The sequence below is a fragment of the Rosa rugosa genome, chromosome 1 (assembly GCF_958449725.1).
Source record: "Rosa rugosa chromosome 1, drRosRugo1.1, whole genome shotgun sequence".
NCBI lineage: Eukaryota > Viridiplantae > Streptophyta > Magnoliopsida > Rosales > Rosaceae > Rosa > Rosa rugosa.
This window is the reverse complement of record NC_084820.1, coordinates 51832005-51847803: the sequence shown is the minus strand read 5'-3', so window position 1 is coordinate 51847803 and position 15799 is coordinate 51832005. Positions and strand designations below refer to the sequence as shown.

General features: G+C 41.1%; 1 protein-coding gene across 1 annotated transcript; it reads left to right on the top strand.

The window, feature by feature from the left end:
• The first annotated feature begins 1526 nt into the window (after positions 1-1526).
• On the top strand, positions 1527-5512 carry LOC133740537 (lupeol synthase-like). The gene is made up of 13 exons (XM_062168498.1): positions 1527-1830; positions 2204-2389; positions 2521-2808; positions 2897-2981; positions 3065-3231; positions 3314-3502; positions 3604-3837; positions 3919-4041; positions 4135-4290; positions 4384-4752; positions 4868-4942; positions 5066-5149; positions 5285-5512. The coding sequence occupies exons 1-13, from the start codon at positions 1630-1632 to the stop codon at positions 5417-5419; spliced, it is 2292 nt and encodes a 763-aa protein (XP_062024482.1). The 5' UTR covers positions 1527-1629; the 3' UTR covers positions 5420-5512.
• The last annotated feature ends 10287 nt before the right edge of the window (positions 5513-15799 follow it).

Sequence of the window (15799 nt, the reverse complement as noted above, 5' to 3'; positions counted from 1 at the left end):
TCTCTCTCTCTCTCTCTCTCTCTAAAGCGGCCATGGAAGCAAATCGAGCTTCCAAGCAACTCTGGGCATCCGCACCAGCAGCCAATCCCAGATCCAGCTCCACCGCACCCGCTCGGGTCGGGTCATCAACAGTTTACTCACTAGCTTCGAGTCGGACTTGAAAAGACCCAGACCCATCGATTCTTCCGACCAAAACGATTACTATCTATCACACACCCAAAATCTCAATCTTTCTCGCTGTAATCGGACTCTTTGGCGGAGATGTTGAGCCATTTGTGCATCAGAACTCAAAGCTAACATTAATGCCAAAGCCCTGATTGAAGAACCCAATCGAACCATCCAGTGAAGAACCAATTGAACAACACAATCCAAGAACCCAGATCAAAGAACCCTAAATCCCAGGCTAGATCCCCTTCTGTTTCCCCAAACCCGACCTAATCCCAAAATCTTTGCTCTGCTATGTTCTTCAGTTTCCCAATCCATCACTATCGAATAACTATATATGGTCCAAATTCCAATCGAAGCCAACCGCTGAAAGCTACAACCACCGTTGAAAGATCGAATTGGAATCTGAAACTCGCCTCCTGAAACTGAAACTCGCTGCTTGAATAGTCCGCCGTTTTAGGTCGATTCGTCTGGTTTGGTCGCAGACGACGAATCATCGAAGGCGTGGACGGAGAGGCAGCGGCGGAGAGAGAGGAGGAGAGGAGAGTGAGAGAAGACGGAGGAATTGCTTGAGGGTTTCTTGGAAGACAGAGGTGTCGGTGAAGGGGGCGGCGGACATGGAGGTGTCGGGGGAGACGACATCGTTTGGGAGCATAAGTCTGTAGGTGGGTTTGTGACTGTGGGGAACTCAACATTGGAGGGAGGGAGGGAGAGAGAGAGAGAGAGAGAGAGAGAGAGAGAGAGAGAGAGAATATAGAGAAAAATAAAAAATTAAAATTTGAAATTATATTAAATTTGAAATGTCTATTTTGCCCTTCTTGGGGGTTTAAAGTCTGAAAAATAGGACCTCATATCGGTGTCACGTCAGCTTGTGACGTCATGAATGGAGCAAATTTTGAAATTTAGAAGTGCAGGGGACTGCCCAGATTAATTCTCAAAAAGAGAGACCAAACTGATTTTAACCCCAAATTTCAGGGAGTAAATTGAATTTTTTCCTAATTATAATTATGTTATAGTCGTCTTCCTCAAATATTGATTAACTGAAACCGTTGTTTCTACGCATTGTGAATTGCAAGTAACTGAGCTGTTCTAGGATGACTGACAAATTACCATAAGCACCAACATATCATATTTGGTGACGAGGCCCCCAGGTTGAGCTGTAGACATGGATCAGCACCAACATATCCTATGGGTGTGGGTCCGTTGCTGTGTTGTGGGACCACTAGTAACAGACGTCATGGAGGTTGGTTAATCACTTAATTGATCAGTCCCCACTATCAACAAACATTAATTGAGCTTGGCCACCAAACTCAGCTAATAGTAATTAATTACTGTTCTCTGGTATGTTTTATCTATATAAAACCAGATAGCTAGGTATCAAACATTATAATTCATTCTATATATGTGTATCATTTATATGCAGAAGAAAAAAAGTGATTTGTTTGTAATAATAGTACTAATAAGATGTGGAGGATTGAGTATGGAAAGGGTGCAAATGACCCTCATTTATTCAGCACAAACAACTTTCATGGGAGGCAGACATGGAAATTTGACCCAAATGCAGGCACACCAGAAGAGCGAGCAGAGGTTGAAGCCGCTCGTGAGAATTACTACCAAAATCGGTTCAAGATCCAGCCCAGTAGTGATCTCCTTTGGCGTTTTCAGGTACACAAGTGTATGTAGGAACCTAAATTTCAAAACTAAACACTATTATACTTTATTCATTGTGCATGCATGTGTGCAAATCAGTTTAACTCACTTTGCTGATGCTCAATTTGTATGTTATCATTGGAGCTCAAGTTCAACTCAACCTAGAGATATATAGTTTTTTGAGTTAGTTCAAGCTAATTAGCTTGGGTGCATGGTGAGTTTTACGAAGTCCGAGGTAGAGGGAGGGAGAGGAAGAAGGGTTTCAGGGCCATGTGTTTAATTTTTTGAAACACTAGTAGATCAAAGACTAAAAGAGTTGACAAGTTGGCGAGGACATCACTTTGTTGAAAAGTACATGTACTAAATAAATTTGTCTGAACAATTGCAGATGCTAAGAGAGAGAAACTTCAAGCAAGAAATTCCTCCAGTAAGAATTGGGGAAGGTGATGACATTACATTTGATCAGGCCACAGCTGCCTATAGGAGGGCTGCTACCTTCTGGAATGCCTTGCAATCACCCCATGGTCATTGGCCTGCTGAAATTGCTGGCATAAATTTTTTCTGTCCTCCCTTGGTAAGCGTGCAAAAAAAGTCAATAAATTTTGACGGTAACAAAATGAGTAGATGACAGTAAGAGTTGGGTCCCTGGTGAAAATTTATTTCACAGCTGACTGATTAATTATGATACTTGTTCTTCAAATGCAGGTAATGAGTTTATACTCAATGGGATATCTTAATGTTGTTTTCTCTGCTGAGCATAAGAAGGAAATCTTGCGCTACTCGTACAATCATCAGAATGAAGATGGTGGGTGGGGATTGCACATTGCAGGGCCTAGTATGATGTTCACCACATGTCTCAACTACTGTATGATGCGTATTCTCGGAGAAGGCACTGAGGGTGGTCAAGATAATGCCTGTGCAAGGGCCCGGAAATGGATCCTTGACCGCGGTGGTGCACAATATTCTGCTTCATGGGGAAAGACCTGGATGGCGGTATGAAATACTCGAAAGCTAGCTAGCTTTTATGCTGGATTTGTGTCATGCATGATATAGTTGGCTGAGTTTACTTGTTGTGTTGCAGATACTTGGTGTTTATGATTGGGAAGGAAGCAACCCTATACCCCCGGAGTTTTGGACTTACCCCACTCTGCTTCCTTTTCATCCATGTAAAAACAAATATAATTAGTCTGCAAAATTTTATTCAGTACTTTCTGTTTCTTATTAGTACCACTTCACATGTACATTGCAGCAAAGATGCTCTGCTTCTGTAGGTTAACTTACCTACCCATGTCCTACTTTTATGCAAAAAAATTTGTTGGCCCAATCACTCCTCTGGTTGAACAATTGAGACAAGAAATTTACTGTGAACCTTACAGTGAAATTAAGTGGAGTAAAGTGCGCCATCATTGTGCAAAGGCGAGTCTATGTTTTGGTGGCTTAGTTCATACCATTATGCAAGCTTAAACTGACTGGCATACATATTATTTGATTAATGCAGGAAGATAACTACTATCCTCATGGAAGGGTACAACGTTTTATGTGGAACACTCTTTACCATGTTTGTGAGCCTCTTCTTGCTTGGTGGCCGTTTAAGAAGATCAGAGACAATGCTATTCAATTTACCATTGACCAAATCCATTATGAAGATGAGAACAGTCGCTACATTACCATTGGATGTGTCGAAAAGGTGAGAACCTAGTCATGGACTCATGGGTGATTGGGTGTATATATATGTTCCTGCTGGTTAATTCTAATGATCTAATAATGGATGCCATTTCATTTGGACAGCCATTGATGATGCTTGCCTGTTGGGTTGAGGATCCTAGCGGAGAAGCTTTTAAGAAGCATCTTCCTAGACTTGATGATTATATTTGGCTCGGTGAAGATGGAATCAAGATTCAGAGTTTTGGCAGCCAGACTTGGGATTGTTCTCTTGCAGTCCAAGCTTTGCTTGCTGGGAATCTCCATAATGAATTTGGACTTGTACTTAAGAAAGCACATGACTTCCTAAAGATATCCCAGGTATCATATTTAACTATTTAAGCTCTAAAGACATTTCTTTATTTTAATCAATGGTATGTTTACTATAATAAATCCTCTTAGGTGAGGATCAATCCTTGTGGTGACTACCTAGCTCATTTCCGTCACATTTCCAAAGGATGCTGGACTTTGTCTGATCGGGATCATGGATGGCAAGTTTCAGATTGCACTGCAGAAGCGTTGAGGGTAATTGAGCTTACTTATCCATGACTCTCACTCAACTCAAATAGAAAGTTGAGAGCCTCATCTATAGCTGACCTTATAATCTTTTTGTTTCAGTGCTGCTGTCTGTTTGCAATGATGTCACCAGAGGTTGTTGGCGAGCCAATGGAAGCCGAGTGTATGTATGATGCTGTCAATGTCATAATGTCACTACAGAGTCCAAATGGTGGTGTATCACCATGGGAGCCGACTGGAGCTCCTAAATGGTTGGAGGTAAGTACTGAAAATCTTGCAGTACAGAGAATTTCAATGTTTTGATCGTCCAAGAATCATAACATTATATTTTCATTTCTTTTCCCTTTTCAGTGGCTCAACCCTGTCGAATTTCTTGAGGACGCTGTCATTGAATATGATTACATCGAGTGCACTTCATCTTCGATTCAGGCCTTATTTTTGTTTAGGAAGTTGTATCCTAGTCACAGAAGGAAAGAGATCAAGAACTTCATCACAAGGGCTGCAGACTACATTGAAAGCATACAATACGCTGATGGCTCATGGTATGGAAATTGGGGTATCTGCTTTCTCTATGGAACATGGTTTGCAATCAAAGGGTTAGAGGCTGTAGGAAGAACCTACCACAATTGCGAGGCAGTTCGCAAAGGTGTTGACTTTTTGCTAAAAACACAAAGGGAAGATGGTGGTTGGGGAGAGCACTACACCTCATGCACGAACAAGGTAGTATTCTTCTACTGTACGTATAACTAAACTCAAATCTTGAGATACTCTCTCTTGTTTCTCTTCATGAATAACAACCGATGACATTATCTCTGTGCTTTGTGTTTACATACAGAAATACACAGCTCAAGACAGTACAAATCTGGTGCAAACCGCCCTTGGATTAATGGGTCTAATTCACGGTCGACAGGTTTGTACATGCATGCTATAAACAATTTACAGTTAACCTTACCCCATGTTGCTCTATGATCCTTCGAAGTTCTCTTATAAAGATTGGTTTTTCAATATAGCTACTTTTTTCTATTTGTTACAGGGTGAGAGAGATCCAACTCCTATTCACCGTGCTGCAAGGGTCTTGATGAACGGTCAGTTGGATGATGGTGATTTCCCCCAACAGGTAGCTAGGAACTAATTTCCCATAAACAAAAAATGACATGAACTTCTTTTAGTACATTACTATTTACTACCCATCCCATGATCTTATATATTTATAGTGACAAGTACTAATGGTTAGTTTTGGCATGGTTTGCAGGAACTGATGGGACTTTTCATGAGGAATGCAATGTTACACTATGGAGCATATAGGAATGTTTTCCCATTGTGGGCTCTTGGAGAGTACCGTACGTACTCTGGAGCAGTTGCCGTACCAAAAGGATTTGAGCCTTGACTCACAAGCAGAAGATCAATGGATGTAGAAACTAGAAAGAATATTCACTTAAAAAAGAATAATCTATTTATATATACTAGCTTCTTGACACACATCCGTACATTTTTTTTTTTTAATCGAAGTAGCTAGGTCAGCCAGTTTTATAATATTCAGCAAGCAGTACCAGAAACGACACACCCCTGAGGGGCCAACAGAAAGAGCCGTCCTTAGGACATACAAAGTACCTATTCTAGAGAAAATAGAACCTCACACTCCTGGGTACACCCACCTTTTAAGGAAATTCACGCACCTTATTTCTAACAAAACCTAGAAAACTCAGAAGCACTTTAAATAAATATAACAACCGAGCATCTAGATTTTGCGACCCAAAGGAAATTTAAATATTGCTAGTAGATGAGGTCGCAAATTCCTCATCTACCATAATAAAATAAATAACAAAAATGAAAAAAGCATCCCGAACCCTAGCAAAGATTGAAGCCAAAGCCCATGAAAGGGCCCAGATCCAACCAGATCTGCTAAGGACACCCCAAGCAGTGGCTTGTCCCATCACCACGCCGCCGCTGCCGCCATCTGCAGCGCCGCCGTCCTCGTTGAACCCCTGTAGCGATGCATCCCAACCTGCCTCGCGAATCGGGATCCCAAATCCGATCCCGATCTCGGGAGGCCCAATTAGGTCTCCACTTCTACCACTAGTACTCCAGAGCAGAACACAAGCATGAGCCCGAATCAGGCATCCAGATCTGATCCCTCACGATCCCAATCTTGATTCTGACCTAGGCCTCATCATTTAGCCCTTTGGCCTTAAGCCCACCCGGCCCGTAGGGCCGAAGCCCGACCCGGCCCTTGCATTAGGGCGGGCCGGCCCTACCCTTTCTCAAATAGGGTAGGGTAAGGGTCATGCAAATGAAGCCCGACCCTACCCGTTTGAGCCCGTTAGGGCCAAGCCCGGCCCGACCCTTTAAGCTCGCCCAATTAAGCCCTAATAATTTTCTATTTTTAAAATATATTTCTCTTTTTTCTATAACATACAACTTATCTCTTTTTTTTTGTAATTGATTTCCTAAGCTTTATTTTCTTTAATTTTTGTTTCCTTTGTTAAACAACAATTAATTTTGGGAGATTTAGAGAGAGAGTTAATTGAATATAACAACCTTAACTAATATTTATAAATGTTATAACTTATAAGTTAATTCCAATATATCAGTGTTCTAAAACTCGGCCGCCCAGGCCACCTAGGCGTTGGGCGGCGGCTCTCCGACTCGCCTAATGGGTAATCGGTGACTCTAGGCGTTCTGGATTTGAGCGGGGGCCTAGGCGGCCTGGGAGGGCGCCGAGGCGGCTGGGTGGAACAAGCTAGGCGGTTGGGCTAGGCGGAATTCATGGTGAAGTACGGCGGAATTCGAGGAAAGCACGGTGGACTAGTCGGCGTGCGTGTTGAGCATGCTATTTTTGATGCTGGAGGAGCGAACAAGCGAACAACGTTGGTGGAAGAAGGCAAAATTCAGAAACTGGGGGAGATCGTGGAGGTTGGATCGCAAAGGTAGAAGGAGATATTGTTGGAGGTCGTGCGATGATTTTTGGTTCTTGGCTTTTTTGAAAATATTTCTCGGTTTATTTGTGAGAGAGAACAAGAGACGATGATTGAGGTGGTTTGTCAGTGTGTGGTTGCTAAGGCAAGAAAAATGGATAAGGTATGCACGTGAGATGTGAAGTGTGCTGCCGTGTTTAATTAAAAGTCTAGGCATGAGGTGTCCTTGTTTCAATTAATTATTTGACCCTTTAACAATTATTTTCTTCTTTTAAATCTAAATATTCTTGATTATATAATTATATACTATAAAAATGAATTTATAATTAAAAAAATACAAAACCGCCTAGGCGCCGCCTAGTCGCCCGCCTAGGCGTCTGGGCGCTAGTCCCCTGGCCACCGCCCGACTAGCGCCTAGCGAGTTTTCGAACCTTGCAATATATAATATATATATATATATATTAAATATGATCAACAAAAAACAATATGTCTTGTATTACCTATATAACCATTGAGCCACATTTTGAGATAAAAAATAAAAATAATGTATTTCTTTTTGTTAAACAAATTAAGGCCCATTTCGGCCCTATTCGGAAGGCCGGCTCGACCCGGCCCTTTCGGCCCTAGCGGCTCGGGCCTTCCGGCTGGGTAAGGGTTAGCATATTTAAGCCCCGGCCCGACCCTACCCGGCCCTAAATTTTGTTGACTTTGACTAGGCCCGGCCCGGTCCTACCCTAAGCCCTAAAATTTAGGGTAGGGCCGGCCCTAGCTCGGCCAATGATGACCCCTATTCCGACCCTAGTATACCAGCCGGCACAAACTGAAGTCGACAGCTGGAGCCGATCCCAATGCGGTTCTCAAAAGATGATCCCAATCCCAAGCCCCCAGTAACCAAGGTAGACGGCACCTGAACCGACACTGGAAACAAAGCTCCCCCTCCAGAGATCAGAGCACCACCGAAGAAGAGAACCCAGCAGCCCCAACAATTAAAGGAGACACGTTGACGGAAAACACCACCGCCATGATCCTCAAGCCAACCAGAAAAGATAAAGGAGAAGAACCCCGCTCTCCTAGCCGCAGTAGCATCACCAAAACCCATGATGAAGAATTTTATCGAAGACGGAAGTCGTCGAGCAAACCCTAGCAGAGCTAGGTCAGAAATAATTTTACACATTGACATAATTGAAGATTGTTGAGCGAGGTCTTAAGAATCCATGTCAATGGTCGAAATTGATATGATGAAGTGTGGAGAAGAAAGATGTATTACAGCGTCTAGGGTTTAACATTTAGCTTTTAGTTTTCTTTACAAAAAATATATATAAAATAGTAAATAAACAATGAAATACAGGAGAAAGAAAGAGAGACAAATAAACAGATTTTGAGCACTTTTGTCCTTATGGGTCAAGGTCTCAAGGATCCTTTCTCTTTTTCTCTTCACTTTTGTGATCAAGTTCAAATAGGTGAGGTGCATTGCCCAGTTTGATGTATTTGCTTTTGAGTTAATAAAATTGCTATTTCAATCAAAATAATTTAACCATTTGAAGATGGAGTTTACTTTATATATAAGATACATGTATTCTAAATAAACATACATGTATTGTATACACTTGTTCCCTGCCTACAAGATTATGAGGATCTCCAAGCTCTAAGTGCAATTGGACATGGTTGCTGTTCCATGGCTAAGCTTAGCCTCGGTCCTCCTTGTCTTGGATGCCTAGTGTTGAATTTCAAGAACTAGGAGCAACTTCAATAGCTGAATTCTTTTTGTTGTCTGAATAGCATAGCATGAGAATCCATACTATTTCAGTTTTTTGATCTTTTTTGTGAGTTGGAAAATTAGGACAACAGATAACTGTCGTTTGAAAAAACTAATAAATTCTCATTAAAAGTTGAAAATTAGGACAATGACAAAACATATCCATCCTTTTTGCCCTATGACCCCGTGTTTTCCCACACTTACTGAAATTTTTCAAAAACTCAGCTTTCTTTCCATGGCGCCTATCTCGACCTAGAGGTTCATTCCACACAAACTCAGATCGATTCATTTATGTCTCAAAACCAGGAGAGGTTCTTCTCCCCCGGAAGAAGAGATAGAAGCTACAAACACACTCCCTGATCTGAGTTTTGGATAGAGAAGAGTCTTCTCAACCTCTCTCCGAGCTTGTGGCTCTTGTCACTGTTGGTGGAGTTTCTTCGATTTGAAGAAGGAACGAGTCGAAATAATTCATTCATTCACTGTTGTTCATCGGTAAGCCTCTTTCTTCGTTAATCTTAGGGTTTCGACTATGGTTCGTTTTGGGTTTTAGGGTTTTGTTAGATATCGATTTGGGGGGTTTTGGTTTAGGGTTTAGAAATTTAGGTTAGGGTTTTGCTGGATATCGATTTGGCGGTCTAGGTGCTGAAAAAATCATGTTAAAACCCAGACCTCTCTCTTGGACTCTCAGTCTCCTCGACCATCGACGGCAGCAGCACGTACGGCGGTCTGGCGGCACACTCCACTCAGTGACTCTTCTTTCGGTCTCTCTTCGCATCTGAAGTCCATCACTTAGTCTCGTCGTCTCTCTCTCTCTCTCTCACGTCTCTGTTCGACCTTTCACCGTCACCGGCCCTCACTCAGTGATTCTGTGTCCTTGTCTCTCCTCGTAAGACCCTCTCTCTAAAATAATGTTATTCAAAAATTGGATCTGTTGCTATATCTCATATTCGATCTAGATTGACGCCTTGTAATTAGTTCTCTTTGGAATTAAGCAATTAGCTGATATGAGCTTGTAAATAACATGACGGGGATGAATGGATGATTAATAACTGATCTGTACTGACGCCTTTAGTTGCAAATTTTGACTTGGTGCTGCACTTTTCACTCACCTCGCTATTCGACAAGACATGTTTCATCACTTACTGATTTTATCAAATGTAGTTTTTGATATTAATCAGTTCTATTGCTTGTTCAACTTGATTGTTACTTAATTTAGTTCTTAGTTCTTATTAGTTGTTAATCAATGAGAACGATATGTTTAAAGTTCTCTGTAAAGAAAGATAGAAAGTGCACTCTGTTGCTGCTGAATTTGATTTCGTGAAATGAATTGTGGTATTGGTTTGGTAGATTTTGCAGAAAGTTTGCCTTCTTAGGGATCTGGGCATTTATTGTTTTGCAAAGTTGAATGGATGTTGTTTAGAAAAAAAAAAGAAAGAAGAAAGAAGATTTATGGGGTTCATAGTTTGTGTTAATGTCTAAGATTCAGCGGTAGCCAAATCTCGGTTAACGCTGGTTCTAGGGGAGAACCGCTACTTGTGATATTCTTGTTGCTTCCGCTATCTGTCAAATGAAATACAAAGGGCGTCAAAGGGAGACCGCGGTTGGCGGTCTTCTCTTCTCCGATGCCTAAGTTAGTCAATGTATTTATGTTGACAGAATAACGGTAGGTAAGTAGTAAATGCGTAATTAATGAGGAGAGAGGAGTGAACCTTTTATAGGTGGGGAAGAGGTTGACCTCTTCCTTGTTTTCGATGTAGGACTGATATGCTTCAGTTCCCAGCTTCTGATGCTTCAGCGAGGTGATCTTGGCGTGGCGCGTCAGCGGTGATCTAGGGGTGAGCCGGGGCTCAGGTGATAGCCTGTTTGGCTGTGTTTCCGTAGGTCACACCTTTGGTGGTTGTTGGTACCGCTGGCGGTAGTATGAGTGTGACTCATTATAGCTAATTATGCTTGGCAAATGCTCATGTAAGTACAGTTTGATTTTATTTGAGGTGAAATTTAGTATATCTGTAATTGCCAAGTTGATATTTAAGAGATTTGAGCAGTTGTGGAATAGAAGAGTCGGTGTTTTACTTTTTACATGCCATTTTTAGTTGCAGAGAGCCTAACTGTAATGGAAATATTAATGCAATGTGTTATTAACCACACTACGCCGTGGAATATCAACCACACTACGTATTTGAAAAGCTTAATGGGGAGTTGGCAAACGCATAGAAGAGAGCAAGGGCTACAGTAGCAGCCACAAATCCAGCTGATTGTTTCCTTTCAACTGCAAGTGTTCTTCCCATTGAGCTGTCATTGTTTTCAAGATTGCCTATATAATACAACTAATATAATTGTATATTTGGTTTTTTGAACCGGGGGGGGGGGGGGGGTGTTAGTCCATTGAAGTAAAGTAGGAAACATTACAAGAGATGACTCATCCGGAATCCGGGAAACGACAGAAAGGGTCATGAATGAAAAATCTAAGACAAACCTAGACTAATCAAACATAATGAATCCATGAGATGAAGCTCAAGTGCTGTAGAAACTAAGTTCGACACTACTAGGATGGTCCCTGACCAAAGACAAAAGGCCATCCCAATTTATTCATGTTCCCTTCGACGTCCCCTACTCAAAGGCACCCATGGGAGTGCATTCCTCAGACTCAGAACCTTTGCCAGAAGACATGTGAACCTCCCCACCAGTAAGGGTTGGTGTTCCTGCAGCCAGACCCGAGCTGCCTTCGCCAGAGGAAGGATATTCCACTGCCTTAAAACTCCTCTTCCTCCGAGGTTTTGGATCCTCAGAAATCATCTTCTTAGGTTTCAAACCCACGGGTTTCAGATTATTCTTGCGCCCAGGAGGACGTCCCAACTTAACCTTCTTTGCCGGGGAAACTAAGATAACCCCATTCTTGCTCTTCAGGGCCAATTCAGGTTCAAACCCAAGATCAACAGCCTCCACCTGAGGTACCTCCTCAACTGTCTTCTTACGTTTAGTATATTGCATGAGGGCCGCAGAGGCCATTCTCTTCCTCCCACTGAGAGATGGGACAACTTCAGCAGCTTGCATGGGCACACTAGCCCCCTGAACTGGAGATGAGATTTTAGCCAGTTGGGCCGCTATAGCCGACGCCGAGAAACCCTGGAGTGAACCTGAGGTCAACTTAACCACGGAAGTAAAGAGTTTAGGTACTGTGGACTGAGCCAAAACCTCCGCAAGACTCGGAGCAGCAGACCCAACCAAGCTAGGGTTAGGGTTGGCGCCAGCAGAGACCTGCAGCGCTTCCGGAGGGCCAGCACAACCCGACCGCATGTGTTCCATCATACCACAGACCCGACAGAACCCAACGAGTCTCTCATATCTGAACCTTACCATCGCAGATGCCCCAGAGGTAGAATCAAAGGTGGATGGAGGGAAGACCTGTTTCACCGGAGACGACAGAGTGTGGCGGATACGAACCCGTGCCGCCGTGCCCTTGCGAATACCAGCCTGATCCATATGCACGATCTCCCCTAATTGTATATTTGTAATTTGGTGAAACTAATTAATGCAGCAGCAATGACTTGGTTAGAAAAGAAATATCCGCTTTGGAAACCTAAGATTAAGCCCACCCCATTTTGGTCCAAAGGAAAGTCTCCATGGTAGTCTAAGGGTCTTGTCAGGTTAATTTTCAGTTTTATGCAAAATAATTATGAGCCTAGTGCTTTTAAAAGTATTAAAATCTTAGGGTGAGTATTCAAGGGTCTTGAGTGTGTCTTTATGTCTATTTAATAAGTATTGAAGAGTCTTATTATCAAGGGATAATGACCACTTATCCATAGAATACCAAATACCACCCCATACACTCCACCAACTTATTTTCAACCCCACTCACACAAAAGTTTTCTATTTTTCTCCCAACTATTCCTTTCACTTAATGTTTATACCATTAGTACCCTTATCTCTCTCCAATTCTTGTTGTTTTTACTATTACTTTACCTTGTGATGAAACGTGGTGGGCCCATCTTGAACTTATTTGTCTAGATATAATTACAGCTAAAATGCATCCTCTATATTCGACGGTAAACAGTTAGTTTTACTATTCATAATTTCGATCGTTGACAGACTTGAATTAAATGCTATTTGTAAAAACACTAGCAAAGAATTGAAAAAAGAAAGAGAAAAGTTGAAAAAATTGTAAGACTATAGAGAAAGTCTTAACAGAGAAACTCCCAACTACTGGGATATTATTTATAGACTCCAAACCAGGATCTATAAATTAGAAGAAGATATTGATAATATTTTATATGTACTTGAAGAGGAACAAAGACCTCTTGACTACCTGAGCATTGGTTAGATCCGCAAATCACTGGTATCAGAGCTTGCAAAGAGCTCAAAAAGGGGAATCCCCAATGGGGACAATGTCTGAATTAATATTAGAGAAGTTAAATTCTCTATTAATATCCTCTGATGAGAAACATCAGACCCTGTTACAAGAAATATCTAGATCTCAAGATCATCTAGATAATTTACCTGATATAATCGCTCGATTAGAAAAATTGGAGCAAAAAATGGATTATATCAAAAGACTTCCAAAAACGGAAGAAGAAAGGCTAACAAGTGTTAGTAGAAAAATCAATGAACAACAAAAAATGTTGAATTCTATGAAAGATATACTGAAGGACAAGAAAGTGCCTACAGTAAAACCAAAGAAAACTAATGGATTCAAACCATTAGAAAGACCAGACAAGAATCATGTTCCAAACATGATTTTTCTGGATCCATCAACTAGTATTCGGTATGAAAATCCGAAAGAAACCCGAGATGTCAATATGCTAAGCATCTTTGGAAAAAAGAAAGGAGTACAACTCCTAAATGCTGAAGAATTTGAATACAACGAAATTGAACAAGAGGTAAAAAACTCCTCAATTCCAAAATTAGATTTTAAACAAATCTATAAAAGGGGAACGTTTGATCTGATGGATAGCCATCATTTTAAACTACTGGAAATTACAACCCCTGCCACTTCAGGAGGAGAAACTGATCTATTAATGATCACCCCTGCAGAAGTTGCCAGAGCTAAGGCAAAAAAATATCAATTTATGCATATTGGAGCAGTCCAAGTAGGCATAAATTTGCTGGCTCGAGAAGGCATAAACTGTTCAGTTCTATGTGTCTTACAAGACAATAGACTAAACGATTTTCAAGCTAGTCTGTTGGGAACCCTTGAAGCATCTTTATGCGAACAAGTAGCGTATTTCAACTGCTTCCCAAACTTCACTACCAGCTTGAAAGATGCAGCTCACTGTCTAAGACTGAGAGTCAAGACAGATGGCATATCCATGAAAGAAGATATGCAAGAACTCGCAATAGTATACAGAATATACTATAGGTTGATGAGCACTACTGTAGCTCCTAAGACAAGGATAACAAATATCCCAGGTCTTACTACTGGATTTCTCACCAATCAGAAGAACCATTCACAACAAATTCACAAAGTTACTTGGAATGAAGTGACTTTTCCCATTGAATGGAAACTATCTGTTCCGAAAAAACCACCAGAAAGTGCGAAGGCAAAAGTCTATGAAAGCAGAAAGACTGGAGAAATCAGTCTAAATTTTGACAATCACAGAAAAAGTGATGTCGGTCCTGAGAACATCAGGATAAACAAAAATCTTCTCAGAAGAAGCTATAGTACTAAAGAAGCTAGTACTAGTGGAACAAAACCTATAATTGAAGAGCCAATATCTGAAGAAGAACTAGAAGCTGATCTAAACAGACCAGTTAATATGCTTAGAGCACAAAAGCTCTATGATCTCTATGAAGAAGCAGATTCCTTCGAAAATCCTGAACGATTAGAAAAACTAATCGAAGAAATGAAAAAGTTCAAACCAGGAAAGGAAAGAAAACTCCTTCCCTATCAGGATATTGAAATGGAAGATGGAGGTAGCTCCAATTACAAAACAGTTATCATTAGAGAAAAGGGAAAAATCAAACTCCCTGTTCAGAAGGCCCCTACGGGCAGAAATGGAGAAAGGAATTCTCAAAGATTTGTCCCAGAGGACAAGATTCCCAGAGTACCAATTTCTAACTATGGTATCTGGCTAGACCTAGACAAAGCTCTAGACAAGAGGAAAACTCTTGACCTATGGGTAGATAGCCTGATGATGGCTTCTGCTCTTACCCTTGGAAAATTTGAAGCTCCTGATCTTCAGATGTACTTTGAAACTACTCTCACTGGAGTAGCTAAGAAGTATTACTTCTCCTTCAAAGAAACTACCAGAGGCAAAGAATGGCTGGATGAGATCAGAACTTCTAAATCTCCGTATGATTTTGCAGCACCGCTATATGATCAGTTTTGTGGAGATCTTTCAAATTTCAGTGAAAAGGCTAAAGAAACGGCCAAATCAAATATCTATGCACTAAAGATTTGTGACATGAGATATTTTGAAGAATACTTGAATGAATTTCAAGAATATTACTGTACAATTGGTGAACTAGAGAATACTGATCTAGTCAACCTATTGCATAGAAAACTCCCTGAACCATGGAGAACAGCTGTGAGAGAAAGCATAGCTGAAAAACCAATTGAAAGATTTTCAGTTGGAGGAATTGCCGACAGAATCCGGCAATTACTAAAAGAACAATGCAAAGCCAATCTTAGAGCTAAGATGGCTAAAAAACAACTCAAAGGAGTTGAAAATTTCTGCTATGGAATATTGGATATACCCACAAACTGGGGATGTCATGAATCCAAGTTCCACAGAAAAAGAAAAGAAAAATATTACCCCAAAAGATTCAATAAGGGTAATAAGAAAAGAGATTGGAAATTTAAGAAAAGTTCCAATTACAAGAAACAACAGGATGAAAAGAAATTCTTCAAGAAAAAGAAGAATACTCACCAGCATAAACAACAACCCAGCAAAAAAGCTTGCAGATGTTGGTTATGTAAAGCTGAAGGGCACTATGCCAATGAATGCCCGGAAAAAGGTAAAAGATCTACTAAGGCTCTCTTTGATGAATATGAGCATATAGTAGAATCAGCAAACATGAAGGGCTACGAAATAGCCTATTCTGATGATGAAGAAGACGACAGGTCAGTTTATTCTGCCTGGTCTGAAGAAGAAGATTC

Bases quoted from the DNA above. Each gene is read 5' to 3' on its own strand.
- LOC133740537 (XM_062168498.1), top strand. From the start codon at position 1,630: ATGTGGAGGATTGAGTATGGAAAGGGTGCAAATGACCCTCATTTATTC. The intron at 2,390-2,520 runs GTAAGCGTGCAA...CTTCAAATGCAG, and splicing joins ATTTTTTCTGTCCTCCCTTG to GTAATGAGTTTATACTCAAT. The intron at 4,042-4,134 runs GTAATTGAGCTT...TTTTTGTTTCAG, and splicing joins GCACTGCAGAAGCGTTGAGG to TGCTGCTGTCTGTTTGCAAT.